The 21,389-nt window shown below is 43.6% G+C and overlaps 1 protein-coding gene across 6 annotated transcripts in view; it reads left to right on the top strand.

Moving 5' to 3' along the window:
- The window catches only part of TEAD1 (TEA domain transcription factor 1), a 164,573-nt gene that overhangs the window by 52,013 nt on the left and 91,171 nt on the right, over positions 1 to 21,389 (top strand). For 3 of the 6 annotated variants that reach the window (XM_075425352.1, XM_075425350.1, XM_075425348.1), the window contains exon 2: positions 2,662 to 2,915. The exons of 1 other annotated variant lie outside the window; for it this stretch is intronic. In XM_075425352.1, the coding sequence (XP_075281467.1) occupies positions 2,768 to 2,915 (148 nt within the window). In that variant the 5' untranslated portion in view covers positions 2,662 to 2,767. Of the gene's footprint in view, positions 1 to 2,661; positions 2,916 to 21,389 lie in introns of those variants that run through there. 2 more of the 6 variants (XM_075425347.1, XM_075425346.1) reach the window with 1 other exon arrangement.

Raw genomic sequence — 21,389 nt, 5'->3', positions numbered from 1 at the left:
GAATAGTAGCTGCTAATGCCTCAAGATGATATCCAAGTAGGTAAAAAGGAATGGGAAGGGAGATAACACATCAGTGAAAATTCACCAGTAAACACAATGCAAGATCTAACATGAATATCAAGTAACATTAATTACTTTAGAGCCTCTCTGTTTTCCTTGTGTGCATTTTAATTATTATTTCAGCGTAATGTAATAACAAGGGCTGGTTTATAGGGCGATGATAAGACTTGAGGCTATGACTGTGGCAGATTTTGTAAGCAGAGGGTGGTTGGGCTGAGCAAAAGATGCCCGTGGCTGTGCTGTGCATTGCATGCCGTCGTGCCTGGGATCCGGGAGGGGAAAGATTTCCTCCCCGAGTCACCTTTGAAGAACTGACCCAGTAAACAGTCCCACTCCGTGCTGCCTTCTGGTGAAATGCTAAACCGTGGTCTTGATCATGTGAGGCAAATAAGAGCTCTGGTAGCCATTTTTCCGTGCGCTGTGGCAGTAAAACTGAAACCCTCATAATTATCCCAGTCAACGTTCAATTACCTCTCGTTTACCTAAAATTCCCCCTGTATTTGAAGGCTTAAGTGGACATGATTGTTTTTGTCAGTTCTTTCCCAGTATTGCTGTGTTTATGTTTTGGCTCAACCTTGCCTACAAGGTTCAAATCTTGCAAGGACTGAATCAACCCTTCAGCCTTCGAAGAATTGTGAAGGATGGTGTTTCACTGGTTAACAAAGGTTTGCATCTCCCTTTTTGTGATGAGTCTTTAAAAATTTTGTACATTTTGGATTTCCCAGACAAGAAGTGGTATATTTGGCCAGACTTCCCACTCACATATCATTTGTGTGTGGTTCCCTGTGAATCCATCTGCTGCCTCATTATCAGTTATTAAAAGGCGTTCGAGACACTGATTAGCCTTGAGATTACTGGTGGGTAGGCACTAACATTTTTGTAAGCTGTGCTGAAATGGTCAAACCAATGCGAAGTTAAGAAATGCCTCCTTGTAGAAACGGACGTGCAAGTAAGGAAAGTAAAGTTCTTGGGAGTCCATTTCGCAGATGCCGATCTCTCCAAGCTCCTGTTAGAGACTGGACAAGTGGAAATGCCCCATACTTTGGGCGACAGACTGGTAATGTTGGTTAGCGAGACTGAGAGGCTACTCCCCGTTTCCCCAGTTTCAGCTCTGTTTTTGCAAGGCACTGTAGCCTCTGAGGGACTGGACTGTCAGGTTTTGATTATCTCTAGTGATTGGTTGATTGGTTAGTTCGGCTGAGGGCTGCTGTAATATTTCTTCTTTCAGGGAGCTCTCTAGCCCAAAGGCGTTTCGTCAGAGCTGTCACGGCCTCTGACGTACAGTCTGCCCTTCTTTCTCCGTGGGGTGAATGCCGTTCTGCCACTTTTCACCTGTTACTTTACAGCATACTGAGACCCCACCAAGAGGTGCATCAGTGTGAGGATGGAGGTGGGCAGAAGGCGAAGCCCCTCTCTTCTGCATGCGGAAGGGACCTGCTTTCATCTCCCCCTGAAGAATAAAAAATGTTATAGTTTAGGGTTTTCTGAATATTTAGCTAACTAACTGGATTTTTAAGTGTGTGTGCAGCTCACACATGCATGTTTGAACACTCCCATCCGCTTAGATCAGTGAGAGTCACCAAACTTCTTCATTTTTCAACATAAAGCTACATTATGCCTAGACATGTTGAGCCAAATCTGTTCCTGGTGTTATTTCACTGACTTCCCGAAGAATTACACCAGAGATGAATTTGGTCTGGTATAGCAGCTTTTTTGCCTGGAGCAAGTCTTTATAGCAGAGTTGTATTTCTCTCAAAAATATAAAAGGAACACTGACAGATCTGCAGCTCTGGTGGTGTGAGCAGGTGCAGCTATATTAAATTATTTCTTATTGAATTGATTCAGCAACTTGAAGCTTGTAATTTTTGTTCTGCTATGGTTCTGTGACAGAGACCTTTTAAAGCAGGCAAAGTGCATCTCTCTTCTTCTAATTCCTTTCTCTGGTATTATCATTTTAAAGATTTTTGTTCGTACGTAGCTTAGATTCTGATCGCGTTATATATTAGGGTAAGATCTGAAAATTACAGCCTTTTCCAGTTAATCACATTGAGCTGTGTCATCGCTAGTGTAATTCCATTTACTCCACTGACATCCGGATGAATGTGAACAATAGTTTTTGCTTTTGTTTTTAGGTTTAAGTGGTTTTAGGCTCTGGTGGTCGCTTTGGCGTAAACTGGTGTGCTTCCCTTCCAGCCAGTGGAAGTACGCTCATTTACCCCCGCCTGAGGGGCTGGCTCGTTGTTCTAAGGGTGCCAGTCTTCAGCCAGAGGAAACGTGTCATGTGCTGCAGAGTTTTCCCCAGCATGAAGACCTACTTTGACTATCTGTGAAAAATAACCTGACGCTCTATGCCTTCATGTAATTGTGCACAGAAAACATGTTGTAAAGAGTTCCCGTTCTGACAACCTTATCGCTCCACTTCTGCTGGTTTGAGGTAGAAGGGTCATTAAGTTTTTACTTTTCCTGGGCGCTTCCCATGCTTGTGTTATTGCCGTTACTGCTCAGCTGCTGTTAACTTAGTATCAGAAATAGACAGAAATGTTTGCCTGAAGTTCCATGTCTTTAATGCCTTTTGGGGTTGTTTGTTTGTTTGTTTTGTAGGTATATTTCCTTTAAGACTCCAGGCTTAGGCTTGGAGACCCCAACCATCACCATTGAGCCCAGCAGCTGGAGCGGCAGCGAGAGTCCTGCCGAAGATATTGAAAGAATGAGTGATTCTGCAGATAAACCTATTGACAATGATGCAGAAGGTGTCTGGAGCCCTGACATTGAGCAGAGCTTTCAGGAGGCTCTAGCTATCTATCCACCATGTGGGAGGAGGAAAATCATCTTATCAGATGAAGGCAAAATGTATGGTAAGTGGTACGCATTTAGCCTTTGGAGATAATTGTCCCAGTGAGAACTGTAAAGCCCAGCTTGTTTTTACCCAAAATCCCTGGCTCCGATTTCGGTACTTTTGAAGTAAATCTTGAAGAAATCTGTGAAGTTGAAGGAGTTTGGTTGGGCTGCTGCGTTGCTCAGGACTGTCTGAACCAGTGCCTTCACCACTGGCACTAGGAAGCAATGTTGATGCAGAACTGCGTCTTTAGTGAACGCTATGCTGTGGCTGAATGGAAACGTGTAAAAGAAGCTTCTAAACGTGTCACCCCTTGAGCGTAAAAACCACTTAAGCATTTTTTCTTTATTTTTCAAAGAACGGTGCATAAAGAGAAATGGGAAATGCGCTCTGTGCGATCACGTGGCAGAACGTGCAATATTAAATTGCAAAGTGCTAAAGTTCTTGTCGTGTTCAGAAGCCTCTCGATGAAAGAGGCGAGTTGGGGGTGCCCTCGTGCCTTTCATTTTCTTTTTGTTTTTGACTCTCCCCTTCCCTCCCCGCAAACCGCCGTAGATCGGTGACAGCGTGGCGCAGCACCGCGGAGGGACGGGACGCCGCCATCCGCACGCACCGCCCCGGGCCCCGCAGCTCTCGCCCCGCTCCGCCGCGCTGCCTCTCCCGTTTCGCCAAGCGAGCCCTGCGGGCGCCGGATCCCCGGCTGCGGCTCCCCGTGCCCTGCCGTGCCGTGCCGTGCCGCGCCGCGGGGTCAGCCCGTACCTGGCCGGGGGCAGCGGAGGGGCGGCCGGCCCGGGCCCGGCGCAGATGGTGCCGCAGCTGCCGCCAGCTGTGCGCCCCCCCGCCCCCGCCCCGAGGTGAGGGAACCAGGGAGGGCCCCCCGGCTCCCCGCGCAGCTGCCGTGTGACCCCGGCGGCCACGCCACACGCCGCGCCTGGGAAAGCGGAGCTGGGACCAGGCGGCTCAGCTGCCCCTGGCCGAACGTCGCCGGGCGCCGGTTCCTGCCTGGCTGCTTGCTTTCTTCTTTTTTTATCTGTTCCCCTACCCCCCCGCACAGGGGAACATCATTTCTTTCAGCCTCTCTTTCTCACCCATTTCCGCCTATTTTGATTGCATTTCGGTGTTGTTATTTTCCATTCGAAAGGGGAGATGATTTGCTTAATTAGACGGTTGCGCTCTTTCTAGGAGGATGTGTGTGTATACAAACAGGCTTGTTGTGTAGTTATGCTCAAAAGCTGCTTGAGCAGCCTCATCAGCCAAAATAAGGGTGGCTGTATTTTTTTAAATCGGGATCCCCGCAACCACAGTAATCACCCCTGAAATCTGATTTCTGGTGTTTCGAAGTGTTCTTTGTGCCCTTGTATAAATTAAAGAAATTAACATATTTATCCATTCATTTCAACAATCACTGATTAAATTTAATGGTGCTCTAATCCTGAATGTTAACATTTGTTAAATTACATATGTACAAAAGTATTTATGCATATCTAATTGCTGATTAATACTGCTAACTAGTAATGCCGTAAGCATATAGGCACATCTCATAGGTTTATGCTTATCCTAAATTGAATGTTGTTTCTTTTCAGTCAAAAAAAGAGATATGCATGTATGCTGCCGAAAACTTGACTTAAAGCATTGCCCTGACTGGGAAGAAAAAAATGTGTTTGGGTACTGTATGAGCAGAATTTACACCCTGACTTTGCAGTGGATGAACTCATGTTTTCATTCTTCAAGCTGAGTAACTGCTTTGTAGTGTTTGAGGATTTATTGAAACCATACTAGGTTTCTGAGGACTTTCTAATACAGTCTTATGGCCCTGAGAGCATAATTGTTCTCCAAGGATTTTGAAATCAAAACAGTGTAAGTGTTTTAGATTGTGTGTGGCATAATGAAAATAATTTAATGCCTTTTAGTGGCATTCCGAGTTTATTTCACTTACAAGACAGACATTGCAATATCTCTAAGCTTCCATAGTGTTGAGGAATATTGTAATGTGTCAGTAATTCGTGAACCATGTAAGACAAAAGGTCAAGAGAGCACCATTTCATTTTCTAACTGAAAGTGCCTTTAGATATAGGCACTAGAACAAATATGATCTTTACAGAGGCAAATATAATGATCACTCTGTGTGGATGAAGTTAAACAATTGTAGTTTTTTTATCTTTGGAGAGAGATTTTGAGAAAAGCAGAGGTTTTTCTTGAAGAAATATTTTAAGTCTCTACCTTTGATTTAATGAGAGCTTTGCGACATTCATGTAAGCCGAGACCAGAGTTTCTTCACTGTTCTTTGTGGTGGTTTGAATTTGTCCTTAGAAGTGGCATTTCTAAGAGGGCTGTGTACAGGCTCCTGGTCGGTTGGCTCCGGGCACTTGGAGAGTCACTCGGGCGGGACCGGGGGGCTTGGAATCGGGCGGTGTGCGGCGCTGGCAGAGCCGCCCCGGCAGTACCCAGGGACATCTGTGACCTCTCGGGACAGCTTGAATCGCTTCAGCTGTTCCTCTACAGCTGTGATCTTGGGCGAAGGAGGGAAGGGAAGGGGAGGGCGTTTTCCTCTCCCCTTGCTTTCCCAAAAAAGTAACTTACGGCACTGGAGGAGGATGAGAACAAAAGACTTTCGATCCTAGCCCCACAGAAAACGGTTGCAGGGCCCTGTGACTAGGGAGGAGAAAGGGGGTGTCTTGACTTTTTTTCAGCCCTGGGGCATCCTGGGGCTGTAAGGACAAAGCCGCCACCTGTGCGAGACCAGAAGCATTTCAGGCTGCTGCTGACCCTGCCAGCAGTACGGAGTTATGGCTCCTTGAAGAAACCCTCAGAAAACAAAATAAAAACTTAATGAAACTCTTGTTTTTAAATTTATAGGAAATGATTGGGTAAGAAGCAAAGACGCTTGTTTTGGTTCAGAGGGGCAAATTCCAGGAATGATAGTTTGGAAATTCTTGAGAGAAAGGGAGTGCACTGTAAGGCCAAGGGACCAGTGATAAGGTTTCTGCAGGAAAGCACTATCTGTCACTCCTTGTCCTCCTTGCTGTGTGCGTGTGTGCTTGTGTGGTTGTGATGGTCTTAGAGTTTTGGGTTTGCTCCTAGTACAGTATGGACTAGCAGTAAATAAAATAGAAAAAAGGTGAGGAGGGAATAAATACAAAAACTTGAAGAAGGACAGAGGAGCTCCTGGGTAAATTGAAGCTCACACTCTTTGTGGAAACAGTTGAGCGTAGCCCATGGAGGAAAGACTCGGCTCTTAGACCCATTCTCATTTGTCTAGCAAGATATTGGTAAGAGTTTTTTTCATCTGTACCATTTCATAAGAAGTATTGATTAAACACAAATATCATCAACTAGTATGAAATGGGACACCCTATAATTTGCCTTCCCTCTCAGAGATCAGTTCCGATGAATTTCTGTGTCCTTGTTTATCCAGCACTTAGTAAAGCTCTAGCCCATTAGAGGGCATTGGCTGTCCTGTATTTGTACTTTGTTCCAATTGTTGGTCTTTTACTGCTGACAGTTTAGTTACTTGTAGTGATTCCTGTGAACTCACTTATTGGCAGGATATGTGCCTGTGCTTGTCTTTGCTCCTGGGAGAGTGTTTTGGAAAAGATTACAGGAATGAGAGCTGCTGTGAAATGCAGCCCTACTTTTATCCTTGGTGTAACACTGAAGTCACTGGAGTTACCACGGGAATGGATTTGGCCCTGTGCGCATGTTTTCATCTTTTTTTTGAAGTTTAGCTATAGCGAGACGTAGTTTAGTGCAGTTCCAGGGACAATGCCAAAGTCCCTAAGTTTCTAGCAAGTGTAATAACACCCGCAGACATGCTATCATTAACAATGCTAACTTAGCCTCAAGGTAACAGAGGTGGCTTCTGCCTTTAAGACAAGAGAATAGTTTGATCTTAATTTATGAGACCTGGAAACAGCTCTTCAATTACAAATGAAATTAGTCATCGTGATTTGCATCGGAGGTATTCATCTCTGCAACAAAACTACTTAAGAGTGTATTAATGACTGTCTAAAAAGGAAGTTTTTTAGCATGCTTAGTTGTTTACAGAGTAAAATGAGTACTAATTAACATGAGAAGGTGCATAATAGCCTTTCAGATCGGTTGTATATGTTTAATAGGTCATGCATAAAATCTCCTGGCCTGCATTACCATGACAGTAAAGGGAAAATGATTCTTTCATAAAAATTTCTGCTCAGATGATAGAATTTTTGCACGATGAGTAATAATAGTCTTCATTTCCAAAGCACCTTGTAGAAATTGAATATTAAAATTGAACTAGTACACTGGCAAAAGAAATCCTATTCTGTAGGCTTGTGTCATTCTGTAGCTAGCTGTTATTATTAGATGTCTTTTTGGGTTTCAGCTGGGGAACTGCAAGGTAACTAGCTGTATGAACAATACAGTAACATGTTACAAATTATTTTTACTATTGCTTTTAATTTTAAAAGTTCCATGCGAGTTACTGCCTCTATAAAGACATCACTACCTTATAAAGTTTCCACAGTATTAAATATATTTGAATGCGAATAAGGTATTTGGAGTGATGAAATACCAGATGTGAAGTATCAGGTTGCATGTTTATTCATCTGTTATTGCAATCATTGTACAAAAAAATGCTCTTGTATTTTTTTCTTTTTTTCTTTTTGGTCTCTCAGCAACATACACAAAATGCACTGGAGATAGGACTCCTATTGTGAAAGTTACTATTTGGGTTTCTTAGATTGTAAACAAATCTGTCTAGAAACATTCTTGCAATTCTGTGATTGCTCACTGTATTACGTCATGGCACAGTGCATGCATGAAGGCAGGCTGCAAGCGTGTGCTGAGCAATCAGTCAGAAGTGAAGAAAACGAAGGTCCAAAGATACAGTGTCTGAAAAGTTATGATGTAAATTACGTAGATTATGAACAATCTGCCTATAAACATTTCTGCAATCTAGTGATGTTCTTGCAACATCAGCATGCTGTGCTTGCAGGAAGGCAGTCTGGTTTTGTGAGCTGAGCAGAAGGCACTTCTGTCATTAGAAATGAAGGGCGTTTGGCTTACTTGTTGTCAAGGATTTCTGAATCACAGAATGGTTTGGGTCGAAAGGGAACTTACAGATCATCTCGTTCCAGCCCCCTGCCATGAGCAGGGACACCTTCCATGAGACTGGGTTGCTCAAAGCCCCATCCAGCCTCGCCTAGAACACTTCCAGGGAGGCGGCATCCACAGCTTCTCTGGGCAACCTGTGCCAGCGCCTCACCACCCACTTAGTAAAGAATTTCTTCCTTCTATCTAATCTAAATCTACCCTCTTTTAGTTTAAAGCCATTCCGCCTTGTCCTATCACTATAGGCCCTTGCAAAAAGTCCCTCTCCAGCTTTCTTGCAGGCTCCCTTCAGGTATTGGAAGGCTGCTATAAGGTCTCCCTGGAGCCTTCTCTTCCCCAGGCTGAACAACACCAATTCTCTCAGCCTTTCCTCATAGAAGAGGTGTTCCGTTCGTCGGATCACTTTTGTGGCCCCTCCTCTGGACCCACTCCAACAGGTCCATGTCCTGCTTATGTTGGGGACCCCAGAGGTGAACGCAGGACTCCAGGTGGGCTCTCACTAGAGCAGAGTAGAGGGGCAGAATCACCTCCCTCAACCTGCTGGCCACACTGCTTTTGATGCAGCTCAGGCATCAGTTGGCATTTTGGGCTGCAAGCGCACACTGCCAGGTCATGTTGAGCTTCTCATCAACCAACACCCCCAAGTCCTTCTCCTCAGGGCTGCTCTCAATCCATTCTCCGCCCAACCTTTATTTGTGCTTGGAATTGCCCTGACCCATGTGCAGGACTCCGTGCTTGGCCTTGTTGAACTTGCTGAGGTTTGCATGGGCCCACCTCTCAAGCCTGTCTGGATGGCATCCCTTCCCTCCAGCATGTCAACCACACTACTCCACTTGATGTCATCAGCAAACTTGCTGAAGGTGCACACAATCCCACTGTCCATGCCACCAACAAAGATGTTAAACAGCACCGGTCCCAGTGGAGGAACCTGGGAACGCCACTGGTCACTGGTCTCCACGTGGACATCTAGCCGTTGACCACCACTCTTTCAGTGCGACCATCCAGCCAATTCCCTATCCACCGAGTGGTCCATCCATCAAATCCATGTCTCTCCAACTCAGAGACAAGGATGTCATGTGGGACAGTGTCACCTGCTTTGCACAAGTCCAGATAGATGACATCAGTTGCTCTTGCTATATCCGCCAGTCCTGTAACCCCATCGTAAAAGGCCACCAAATCTGTCTGGCAAGATTTGCCCTTAGTGAAGCCATGTTGGCTGTCACCAATCACCTCCTTATTTTCCACATCTCTAAACATAGTTTCCAGGATGATCTGCTCCATGATCTTGCCAGGCACAGAGGTGAGCCTGACTGGCCTGTAGTTCCCTGGGTCTTCCTTTTTTCCTTCCCCTTTTTTAAAATGAGCATTTTGTTTCCCCTTTTCCAGCCTCTGGGAGCTTCACCAGACTTTACAAATATGGTGGATAGTGCCTTAGCAACTTCATCCACCAGTTCCCTTGGGACCCGCAGATGCACCTCATCAGGTCCGATGGACTTGCGCACCTTCAGGTTCCTTAGATGGCCTTGAACCTGAGCTTCTCCTACAGTGTGTGGTTCCTCATTCTCGCAGTCCCTGCCTTTGCCTTCTGTGACTCGGGCGGTGTCGCTGGAGCACTTGCTGGTGAAGACTGAGGCAAAAAAGTTGTTGAGTACCTCAGCCTTCTCCATATCCCAGGTAACCAGATCTCCTGTTTCGTTACAGAGAGGGCCCACATTCTCCTTAGCCTTCCTTTTATCACTGATATAGATATAGAAGCTTTTCTTGTTGCCCTTGATGTCCCTGGCCAGGTTTGATTCTGTCAGGGCTTTAGCTTTCCTAACCTGATCTCTGGCTGCTCAGATAATTTCTCTGTATTCCTCCAGGCTACCTGTCCTTGCTTTTACCCTCTGTAGGCTTCCTTTTTGTGTTTGACTTTGTCCAGGAGCTTGTTGTTCATCCATGCAGACCTCCTGTTTTTTTTGCCTGACTTCCTGTTTGTTGGGATGCATCGCTCCTGAGCTTGGAGGAGGTCATCCTTGAATATTAACTAACTTTCTTGGTCCCCTCTTCCCTCCAGGGCTTTATCCCATGGTACTCTACTGAGCAGGTCCCTAAAAAGGCCAAAGTCTGCTCTACTGAAATCCAGGGTAGTGAGCTTGCTATGCACCCTCCTCACTGCCCTAAGGATCTTGAACTCCACCATTCCATGGTCACTGCAGCCAAGGCTGCCCTTGAGCTACAAGTGAAATGTGGGGGAACAGTGTTTAATCTTTCTATTTGGGCTTTCAAGAGTAAATTGTCAATGGTTTGGGATAAAGTGGCAGAGTCTTCATGAGATAAAAACTTTTTTTTCTGCTCTGCCTGAAGCTGCCATTCTCAAGGGAAAGTCTAAGGGTGACTATAAGAGCTGCGCATGGTAAGGGTATCAGCGCCTACTTGGGGAGCAAGTAGGCTGTGGGAAGCACTGCATCTGAAAGCGTGAGTAATGTTGTGCAAGGTCATACATGGCACAGCGATCAGGTACTCTATTTGGCTGTGTTGGGTCAGGAGAGTGATGTATTCCAAAGGAAATGGGAAGTTACACTAGAAAGTTTTGCTGAAAAAATTATGCATCAAAAAGCGCAGGACACCCTTTAGAAGTGCTTTTTAGCACTCTGGGCTTTGTCCTTTCTCTGCTAAGCATGTTCTCTTCAGTCATCCATATAAAGAAGAACTTGCAGGAATTTGTTTATAGCCTGTTTGTGGGAAACCATGTCAAGTAAACTGTGTGGCTGCTGCCCAAGTCTTCCAGTGTTTAGTAGGTACTCTTGTATAGAGGACTTACTAGCAATATTAGTTCTTGCCTGGAACTAAGTGGAAGCTGCAAGGACAGGTTCACATCAGGCATTTAACCATTTAAGAGTCATTTAATGGCTAGTCCTATTCAAATAGCTATACTAAACAGAGTAAGAGGATGTTTTTCCTTTATGACATTGTTCCTTTAGTAGAACCCTTGTTTAGAAATGACGTGTGTTAGCATGAGAGCAATGAAGTGATGCAACCTCACTAGAACATCCAGGATATGTTTAGATGATTGTGTAGTATGATTTATATTAGCTCATTTTTCTGATTTCACAAGATGAACTTGTGATCCTGTAATTGCAGAAGGCATAGTTGTTGTGCTAGGAGGTAGTTAAAACAGCCTTGATTGGGCTGATGTAGTGTGTTAGTTGGTTGCACAGTAGTGGGAGCTCAAGATAATTGAAAATCCTGCATACAGACAGCATAAAAGAAAATGTACTCATTTATTTGATTCCATTCCTTGCGAAACTAGGATCCCTCCTAGAAGCATGTCAGGGTAAACACCTTCTGGTTCAGACAACCTGGGGACAACTTGAGTTAGACAAGTAAGGCCTGCGTGTTCTTGGCAGTTATGATGGGCTATCAGGTTTGGATTCCTCTTCATGAAACCAGCATGACATTATGGTAAAAGTATCTCCGTTCTTACCAGATTCAAATACCAACTGAAAGATCTCACACGATTGTGAGCAGTAGCCCACTGACCCACATCCCCAGTAAAGTGCTTATGTGGGGATGTGGAAGGTGAGTTATATTCATGTTAGACACCCCTGTTCTGGGCATCCTTATGGAAGCAGAAGAGGTAATAAAACATAGAAACTGTCATTTTATAAAGAAAAAGACTTGAACAGCACAGAGAGCATCTTACATGACCAGTAACAGAAAAAAATTGATCAAAAATTGATCCCCTAACTGCCAGCAGTACTGCTACAGTCAGCACCATCACCATGGCTTGTGCCAGCATCCAAGAGCTGCTGGAATTGGAGACTCCCAGCCGGCTGTTCAAACCAGGCGGAGCTGGGGGGCCAGTTGGATGAGTGGTGAAAGCCAGGTATCTGAACCAGGTCAGGAGGGAAACTTCATCCTAACATTCCCCCTCTGCCCTAGTGGATTTGCTCAGTGTGGGTGTGATCACAAATAACACTACAGGGAACAAGGAGCAGTGGCAGTGCAAAGAACTTTTCACAGCATCTTTGGTTTTCTGGGGGCGTGCAGTCTCCAGAGAAGTAGGCATATACCCCACTCCACACCTCACAGGAGTGAGCCTGGGCTAACTGTTGCAGAGTAAATGCTGTGGTTGTTGTGACATGAGTCTTACACAATTCCCTGAGGGCCATGCTATTCAAAATTAATATGTATCTTAACTGTGTCTTACAGGGATTTCCTCACAGATGCATACAGGATTTTTTTTTTTTGTGATGCCCTTGAGAAGTTGTAGTCATACCATTGTATGAATATTTTCCTATGCTACAAACAATTTAATGTGGGACACTTGGTCTGGAACATCAGAGAGAAACACTTTAGAGTCTGGACTTCCAGATGATTTTAGCCTGACTGTATAGTTTAAGAAATTGGACACGAATGGATTAACAGACTTCCAATAGAAGCAATGGTTTGGCTAAAAGGAAAAAGCTCCTCTGATGCTTTTCTGGCTTTGTCCTAGGCATACTAAGATTTTTACATTGGATGATTAAAGGACATATTTTTGTAAGCAAAAATAATACAAACTGGGGAAGGAGAAAAGAGATGAACATCAATGTTCTAATTCCATCTCATGATGGACCATCATGAATACTCTTTCAAATAGAGGGAAGCAGCATGGCTTGTTAGACCTATTGTAAAAGCGACAACAATGCATCCCAAATTCATGAGAAAATTGAAACCCTAAGAAAGCATTGCACACCACGGGATTTGCTGGGATGTCTGTCAAACACCACTACAATTTTACCTACAGGGGACTCAAATAAGCACTGTTAATAGAAACTGTGGTCAACATACACATTCTCTGGTGTGAGAAGTCAGCGTCACTATCGTGACTGCTTAATTACAGCCTTCCTACAACAACCATCTCCAACTAGGTCAAGCCTCCTGAGGATTTTCCTGGATGTAGGCAGATTTCATGCTTTTATCGACATCTCCTTTCTGTCTTGTTAAAAAAAATACTAAAAGATACAAGACAAGAGAAATCCAGAGATCAGGCTGTCTTGCACCTGCACAATCTGATAGAATTTAGGAACTTGATATAGAATTAAAGTTAGCACAAAACGTGGGCTGCGTTTGTAAGGGGGCAGTGAGCTTGCCAGAGGTGTATGAGGCATCAGATCATCAACCCAGTTCCTTGTTTGATTGCCCTCTTTGGAGGGGATAGACAGGGGACCCAACAGGCAGCGATGGATTTGGCTTGGGCTGCATCTTGGTTTGTCTGCAGGCAACAGTATCAGACTTGATGTCTGATGGTTTTGGGGACAGCAGCAGAATATATGCCTGGGGGTGTTGGGGAGCACGTTCCAGTAGTCTGTATGGAAGTGGGTTGTACTATGTTTGCAGATAAGGAACAAAATACTTTTTCAGCATGCCTAATCATCGCAGCAAAGCTAAAACATTTCAAGCTTATTTGCCTGAAACTGCTTTGCTTTTGTTTACATATACCTTAACATCAACTGGTGTTTGGTTAGCATGGAAAAGAAAATCATTACTTAAATAGAAATCATAGTTTAAATTGCCTTTTATGTCATGGTAGCAATGCAAGTGAGTAGGGAACACAGATGAAAAAAGCGTCTTTGGCCACTTTGATTCAGCATCAATTCTACCCCTAAACTAACAAGTAACACTATTGTCTTAGACACTGGGAAATAAAAAGTGTTAACCCAAATAGTTCCAGTTCCAGGTGGTTGGGGACAGCAGGCTTACTGTTGTTTATGGGTATTGTTGACAACTCTAGATAAGTAGTAAATTAATTTTCCACAGTGAAAGTAGTCTTTGAATCATTTTAACAGGCACCTTCATGTGATCTGGTGACTTCAACATTTAATTCTTTGAACAAGAATTGCATTTTCATTTGTTTAGTTCTTCCTTGGATAGACTGTCAACAATGAAACTTCTAGTACAATTAATAGTGATGTAATTGCTTACTAATTGCTACATGCATATATGCACACACATATATGTGCAAACATGTGTGTATAAATATAACGTGTTCCCTTTCAGCCAATTAAAGTGTATTTAAGAGACCTCAGCAAGGAGGTGTACACACAATGAATTTGCTACCTCTTGGCTGGACCCTTCCTTCTTTGCTTTGGTGACTTTATGTAACCTACTGTGAGAGCTGTATGCAAAGAAATATTATGATTCATATTCACAGTAGTTATTAGGTAGGTATGGAGGCATATATTTAGATAGGTGAGGTATGCAGGCGTATATTGTCTGTTACATAGTTAGACTGCATGGTGTATTTTTAGCTATAGGAGGTCTAATCACAAGAGGCTGTGAAAATGCCGAGGAGAATTACTGTAAGAGATAGCGTACAGAGGAGCCACCCGCAGAATCTTCCATCCTGCGAGGCAGTGAAAAAGGCTATTGGAGCTATGTAGCTGAGTTGCCAGAGGAGTGTCGTTAGCAGGTGGGACAGTTCAGAAACCGCCTGGCCTGGCCCCCCCAAAGGCTGTTGTTCTCTCTCAGCCCCATTTGGTAGCAGTTGTCCCAAGTTACAGCCTCCCGCTGACCCCTGTGAGCGTGACACGCACAGACCTGGTGGTGACGGTGTGGGCTCTGGTGTATGGTGTTAGCAAAGTGGGAAAAAATAGGAAAGATGCATTAGAACTGAAAATGCTGAGCAGAGATAGAAATGAGCTAAAATAGCCATGGGAAAACCACTTCTACTGAAAATGAGACAGGAGGTTTTACAAGCTGCCCTTACCCCAGTGAAGAAAAGAAGTGTAGAGAGATTAAATAGCTTGTCCAGTGTCATCAAGAGTTTTATAGCAGAGTTGGGAATCGAGCCCTCTTCCCCCCAGTACCATCTATGTATGTTTTAATGCTGAAGGGGCCCCTTTCACAGTTTATCCAGTGACCCTCGGGGAGCTTACGGCTACTATGGCAAAGCCATGTTTCCTGCACCACATCCTGTGCACTGGGAGAGCAGGCTGCATCTTCTGAAAAGTACAGTCTCTGCATAATGTGACTGCAGGATGCCTTGCACCTCTAATAAGGGAGTTGGCTAACGGCCATTTTATTATTATTAGGTGTTTGTTTAATATAGTAGTTCCTTGAAACCAAGCAAGAAAAGGTCCTTGAGGTGCTATATATCGTGTACAAATAATGGACAGCTATAAAGAGGCTAACGTTTATGTGGGGAAGAGAGACAGAAAGTGGATGGGAAAGTGAGGCAGTATTTAGCCGCATATTGATGGTCCCTGAGATGATGTGATCCTTCCACAGAGTAATATAGGGGCTGGTGAAAATAAGATGATTGAATTTGTTCATAACATCATTATTCAAGGAACAAAAAGGTATGTAGCCTTATCCAAAGAGGTAATCTAAGAGGTCTTTACCAAGCTAAAATTCTGCTATTTAATTACCGATTTAGAAAATATCTTGGGCTCAATTTCCTCCTCAGTTACACTGTTATAAATCTAATGGAGTTGTTAGAGATTTATGGCAGTGTAATTGAAGGCAGAATTGGGTCCCTTATTTTTAAAACTTAGTTTGCCACATAAGTAATAATTTCTATTTTCTAGGCAAGAGTTTAAGAATCTTGCAGACCTCTGTTTCTGTAGAAGAAATATGAGCCACAGTAGTGTGGGTGAGTGATTAATGCTGGAGGGGATGTCTGGGGGCAATCTGAATTGGCTGGTGTGGAAAATCCGTGTGCAATTCAGATTTAGGATCTGTTTGCAGATGCCTCATAATTTAAAATGTCAAAAAAACCCCAAACCTTAGGTCTTTGTGTAATAAATTTATATAATGCTTGTTCAGTGTGCAGCAAGCTTTGCTGAAGTAATACCCTCATATGAGGTGTGAACTCATCCTATTCCCCTTAGTAAGGGCTTAACTTCAAAATTGATTGTGACCCTTTAAATCCTAACAGTATCTAAATCATTAAGCAAAAAAATCCTTACTTTGGTTTTTTTTTTAAATCATATGTTTAATGACTTAAGAAGGAAAAATGTTGCTGTATTTATCCAGACCTAAAGAAGTCTTGTGTTAGCACAGATGTATTTTGTCCATCGTCTTTTCATGTCTAATGGAAGGGGCTTTCTAATAAGCAGCTGGCTCTTTTTTGGCTTTCTTAGCTTTCACTTAAGAGAAGAGGTCAACTTTTGAAGTCTTTGTCTGAAAAGTGAGTTAGGATCTGCCCGTATACCGTGCGGAGGTGCCTGGTCTGGCCCAAGTGCAGCCGGTGCAGCTCTCGCTCACCGGCAAGGCTCATCAGGTCTCAGCAGATGCCCTGGCCCCGCAGGTTTGCAGGAGGCTGCTGTGCATGAGGGCAGTTTCCCCAGTAACACATGGGGACTCCGTAAACTGGAACTATGCTGCTCTGGGGTATACGTCACTTATGACTAGTTTATGGGTTTTTTCTAGAGCACTGTAGACCTACAGTGCACTATAGAAATAGTAAAGAATCATAATACATAGCTATCCCAAAATATAAGCCCTTTAAAATAATGTGATTCAGTGTCTGTTCAGAATAACCGATTTTATTGTAAATATACTAGGTATACAAGGTACATTTCTAAGAATTTTGTTTAGGAAGGAATGGAAGAATTAATTATTCTAAGATTTCCAAGCATTGTAAGCTAATAATTTTTAAGATGCAAGAGAGAATAATATATTAGGTACATTATATTGTCCTAGAAGTGATTTTTCAATGGCATTTTTATTAGCTGTGAAAGCAGTAACTCTGAATGAACGTAGAACGTTGCAATGTTTAATACAGTCCTGACTTGATGCATTGATTCGTGATACCTGCGACTTCTAAGTATGGAATTTGTTTGTTTTTTAAATACTGGTAGATCATTAATTACCTAAAAATTAGTTCAAATTTAAAGGAATAAGCCACCCTATTGTCATTTCTTGAGGTATTTTGCAACCTAAGCAAAGGCTCAGGTATTCCAGATATGATAGATGTGCAGATTGCATAAGACGTTAGGCATTGCTCACTCTGAGATACAGAGTCCTGTCTGCCCTTAAACCCTTTGTTCTCTTGGCTGAATGCAGTTAATTAGCAACCGTCTCCATAGCAACTGCCTCATAGGCCAAAAACATTGTCTCGTTTTTGCAGTTTAGCTTATCACACTGTTTACCTGAAGGGCTTTTCACTGCATTGAGTCTCATTTGAGTTGGCTGCATGCCTGCTCACGGAAGTGAATTGTCAAGATAGAAAAACACCATGGCAGCAAGATGCTGAACAGGGCCCTGTGTGTGAAAGCAAAAACATTTAAAAAGTTCTGTGGAAACAAAAGTTGAAGTTTGCAATGATTTACATCCAATTTTAAAGCATGTGACTGCCAGGAATACTGTGCATTTTAAAATACTGCTTTACTTCTGGGCCTGTTTTTACAGCGTCTCGCAGCCTACCCCGTGCGGTGTTTCCTTGCCCGTAACACACTCGCAAGCCCGTGAGCCTCGCAGGAACAGACCTTCATCCAGATCCGTGAGGAAACTTGCCTCCCTCCAAACCTGGGTGGTTTCAGGCAGCTCCAGCTTGTTCATGAAAAGGACGTCACTGTACACTGGGCAGCTGTGTCGAACATTGTAGTCCTGTACGTTTTCCTTTACATTAACACTGTTTTAAGGGAAATCTGTGAATGTTGGTTCCGTATGATAAATTCATTAGGAAGGGAAGGAGAAGAGCTATTGTGGTCACAGAAATTGAAGTACGCTGGAGATTTAGGCTTATTTGTATTAGCCATTGAAGTGGTGTTAAAATATCTGCCATGTACTCATATGACTCAGACAGTGACAATACGCATGGATTTGTACTAATACGACTTTGTCGGTTAGGATGGCATACTTAAATCGCATTTGAAGTTTATACAGAGGTGTGTCCACCTACGCACACACCTCTCTAGAGGCTTACTTGAAGGTGTGATTGTGTCATTGAAATGACAGTGAAATCTTACTGGTGTCTTGATCTCACATTTATGTCTGGCCTGAAACCAGGATGTTCCTGGCATGAGAAGTACTGTTACTCTTGTTTGCTGGACATTTTGTTTATAATGCTTAGTTTGTTGGATTTTTGTTGTTTTCTTAGTGGGCAGTGCAATGGATGAGAGGCTGATTTAGACTGCGGTAATTCTCATTTTATCCTAGACAGACCAGAAGCCAGAGCTTGTCATTCAGCTATGCCGGTACACGCTGGCCTCCCTTCCCTTTTCCAGTGATGGTTTCAGCTGGCAAAGGTCGTTCTCTTTTTTAGCCCCAAATGACATGTGAGGCTGCTGTGTCTTGATAAAAATGCTTCATTCAATATGATGTGTTCAAAACAGTCTTTCCATGGGTTTGAGAAGGTGTTTTGGGCTCTTTCAGGATAAAAGCAGGAGGCGTGCAAACCCACCGGTATTGCTGGTGTACTGCATTATTCCTGTAGAGCTTCTGGTTGATAGAGGGTTATTCTCTGTTCATGTTAATGTCTGGCTCATACTAGTCTACATTAGCTATCATTATTAGTAGTATTTGAATTATAGCAGTGCTGAAAGTCTGCAGGCGGGATAAAGGCTCCATTGTAGTAGGTCTTGTGCACACAAGATGAGACAATCTCTGCTCCGGCTGTTTACAGTCTGTTTTAAGACCAGTAGCGTAAGTGGGTTTAACATATGAATAGCAGAGAGGGAAAGAAAATGCCACAAATGATCGGAAATCCGTGGTTACATGGAATAACTGTTCAGTTAGGTATCTCTGAGACATTCGATCTTTGTTACATTTGCAACTGTAGAGTAGAAGGTAATAAAATGCTTTTGTTTTTCCCAGCGGGCAGTTGCTGCTGCGCATTGCCACAGCCAGCATCAGGCTGTAAGGTGCTGGGAGGAGTTGTAGGGCTCGGATAGGAAGGGGTGGTGGGTAGAGCAACTTGTGGAGGAGCCGGACCAAAGGGTGGGCAGGGTTGGCAAAGCGAGGGCTGCTGAAGGGGGGAGCAATTCAACGTGCTAAATAGCCTTGCTGATTATCGGGAGCAAGCTGTCGGCACCCTTCAGTCCACCACGGGGCATGACACAGGTTGGTTTCCCATGCTATCCGACTTAGTGACTGACATGATTGAAACAACAGATAGTTGAAGGCAATCCCCCAGTAACTCCGAGCATGTAAGATTATGTGCTCACATTCACAGATCTTACACAAACTCACTTTGGATGGAAACCACAGAGAGTATCCAAACTGCCAGGATATTTTCTGATATTTAAAAAGGTATTTAGCATTGTCAGCACCTTTGAATCTAAGGCTCCATTCTCCTGAAGCCAGACTTGCTAGGTACCTGTAGGGGTCCAGAAATGGAAAACTCTAATGGCCTGAAAACGCCTGCTAGAACTTGATGTTATTTAATTAGCTTAAAGTAGTGCGTGGCAGATGGCAAAACAGTGGAAAGGACCTCCCTTTTGAAAAATATGGGCCATATCCTCAGCTTGTATAAACTGGCAGAGCTCCACTGAAATAGATGTTCAGCTTCTGTCAATCAGCAGGGAAGAGAAAAACTTCTGAAAGCAGGAAAAACAGTTACAAGGCCACATAAATTATCAACGGGGTTCTGGTACAGAAATTGTTTTTAACATTTTAAAGACTGATCAATTTCCAAAGTAGCTGTACCCTTTATGGTCTTGCTTTTGTTGGTGTGCAATTCAGAGAAAGAATTCAGCTCACTTTCCCAGAGCTGCATGAAGTCTGCAGAGCTTGCAGCAGTGAAATGTACTGTATGCTGGTTTCTGCAAGTCATTCACTTATGACAGTAAGACATCAATAATTCATTCTAGTAAAGCCAGTGTCTAAAGTTGTGGAAATTCACCTATTATGTGATAACCTTAACTAACCTCAACTAAATTTTTTAGAAGTAGAGAGATCTTTGATTGAAAGTTGTGAGCTCACCTCAGTCTTTTCCAGGGAAAATTCTTGCTCAGATGAAAGCTCCCGTATGTTTAAAAGCTGTTGCATTCTTACATTTTAATGTTTCCAATTAATTGCTTGTTTTTTTTATGTTTTTAATTGGAAACATGCAAATAAAGCCTAAACAACAAAACTGACTGCTCATTTATCCCATTGCATGGTATCAACCTGATTCATTAAATCTATAAAAATATCAGATCAGAATTGGTAGTGAATTGAACTTGCTGAAAGCAACGCAGTGTTTACAACCTGCTTGCAGACTGGCTTTTCTGTACCTGCTCATTTTTCTTTGATTTAAACCTTCCATGTAATTTAAGAAGATACTGCAGGTTAACCCTATACTATAGCATATTGTAAGGCTTCAGAGTTTTCTGGCTCCAAGCTGCGTATTAACCACGGAAATAAAAGCAATAAGAAATAAAGCTCACTTTAAATACAGGAGTAAGAGGGATGTGAGATATTTTTACAGGTTGCTAAACTTGTGCCATGCAAGCAGTTGTGAAGCCACATTTCTCGGGCGGGTGCTGAGCTATGCAGGGGCAGCCTGTCTTGGCTCCCAACTGCCGGGGCATGCGCTGATTTGGGCAGTGGGTGAAGGATGAGAAAGTGGGAGAGAAATTGTGTCTGGTGATGTGGGACAGCCAGCCGTCACTGTGTGGGTGTGGCCAGGCCAGACCATTCTCTGGTCGGCCGGAGCTGGGTGGCTACCTTTTTAATTTTTATTTTTATTTATTATTTATTTTATGATTTCATATAATCGCATGACGTTTCATAAATTCTTCACATTCTGTACATCATGCCATTTATGAACTGTTATGATTTATGTTATTTACGATGCTGCCACCCGCAGCATCGTTGCGGCCCCAAGCTCAGGTGCTGCCAGGGGTGCCGGGGTGAGGTGCCTTCCTCCCGGTTCCCGGCAGCAATGGGGCTTGCTGAGCTGCCACGGTGACTCATGCCCCAGCCATTCCTGCAATCACTGCCTGCTCTCACCTCGAGGACCACCCTTGCCCTCAGAAAGTTATTTTCTCAGCAGTGGATGTGCACAAGATGTGCTGTGGCCAGTCCGCTCATCAGGAGCTGGTGACAAGTGTCCTAATCCCCAGCAAAGGGTTGGAGTGAGCAGCGGTGGGTGGTGGCCTTCCAGTCTGCTCTGGAGTTTGTCTCCAGAATAGCCAAGCAAGGGGCCTTTCTCATGCGGGACCGAGGAGGAAAGGCAGGACACCCCTCTCCTCACCTGCTTGTGACAGAAGTCACCAGGAGCAGAGTCCAGATCTATGCCTCTAGTGGACCAAGCTGACCCAGGTTTCTTCTGTCCTTCCCATCAAGTAAGATTCATATGTCCCCTATTAATAAATGACAAACCTTAGTAAATTACTTGAGAGCACTATTTAGTGGCTGGAGGGCTCTGCTATGTGTGAAACCATCCATTAAAAATAATGTATTTTGTTTATGTATCCTGTGAATCAGGCAAGGTTCGATGAGAGTCTGAGAG

This window comes from Opisthocomus hoazin, chromosome 7, assembly GCF_030867145.1.
Source record: "Opisthocomus hoazin isolate bOpiHoa1 chromosome 7, bOpiHoa1.hap1, whole genome shotgun sequence".
NCBI lineage: Eukaryota > Metazoa > Chordata > Aves > Opisthocomiformes > Opisthocomidae > Opisthocomus > Opisthocomus hoazin.
This window is presented reverse-complemented; position numbering and strand designations above follow the sequence as displayed.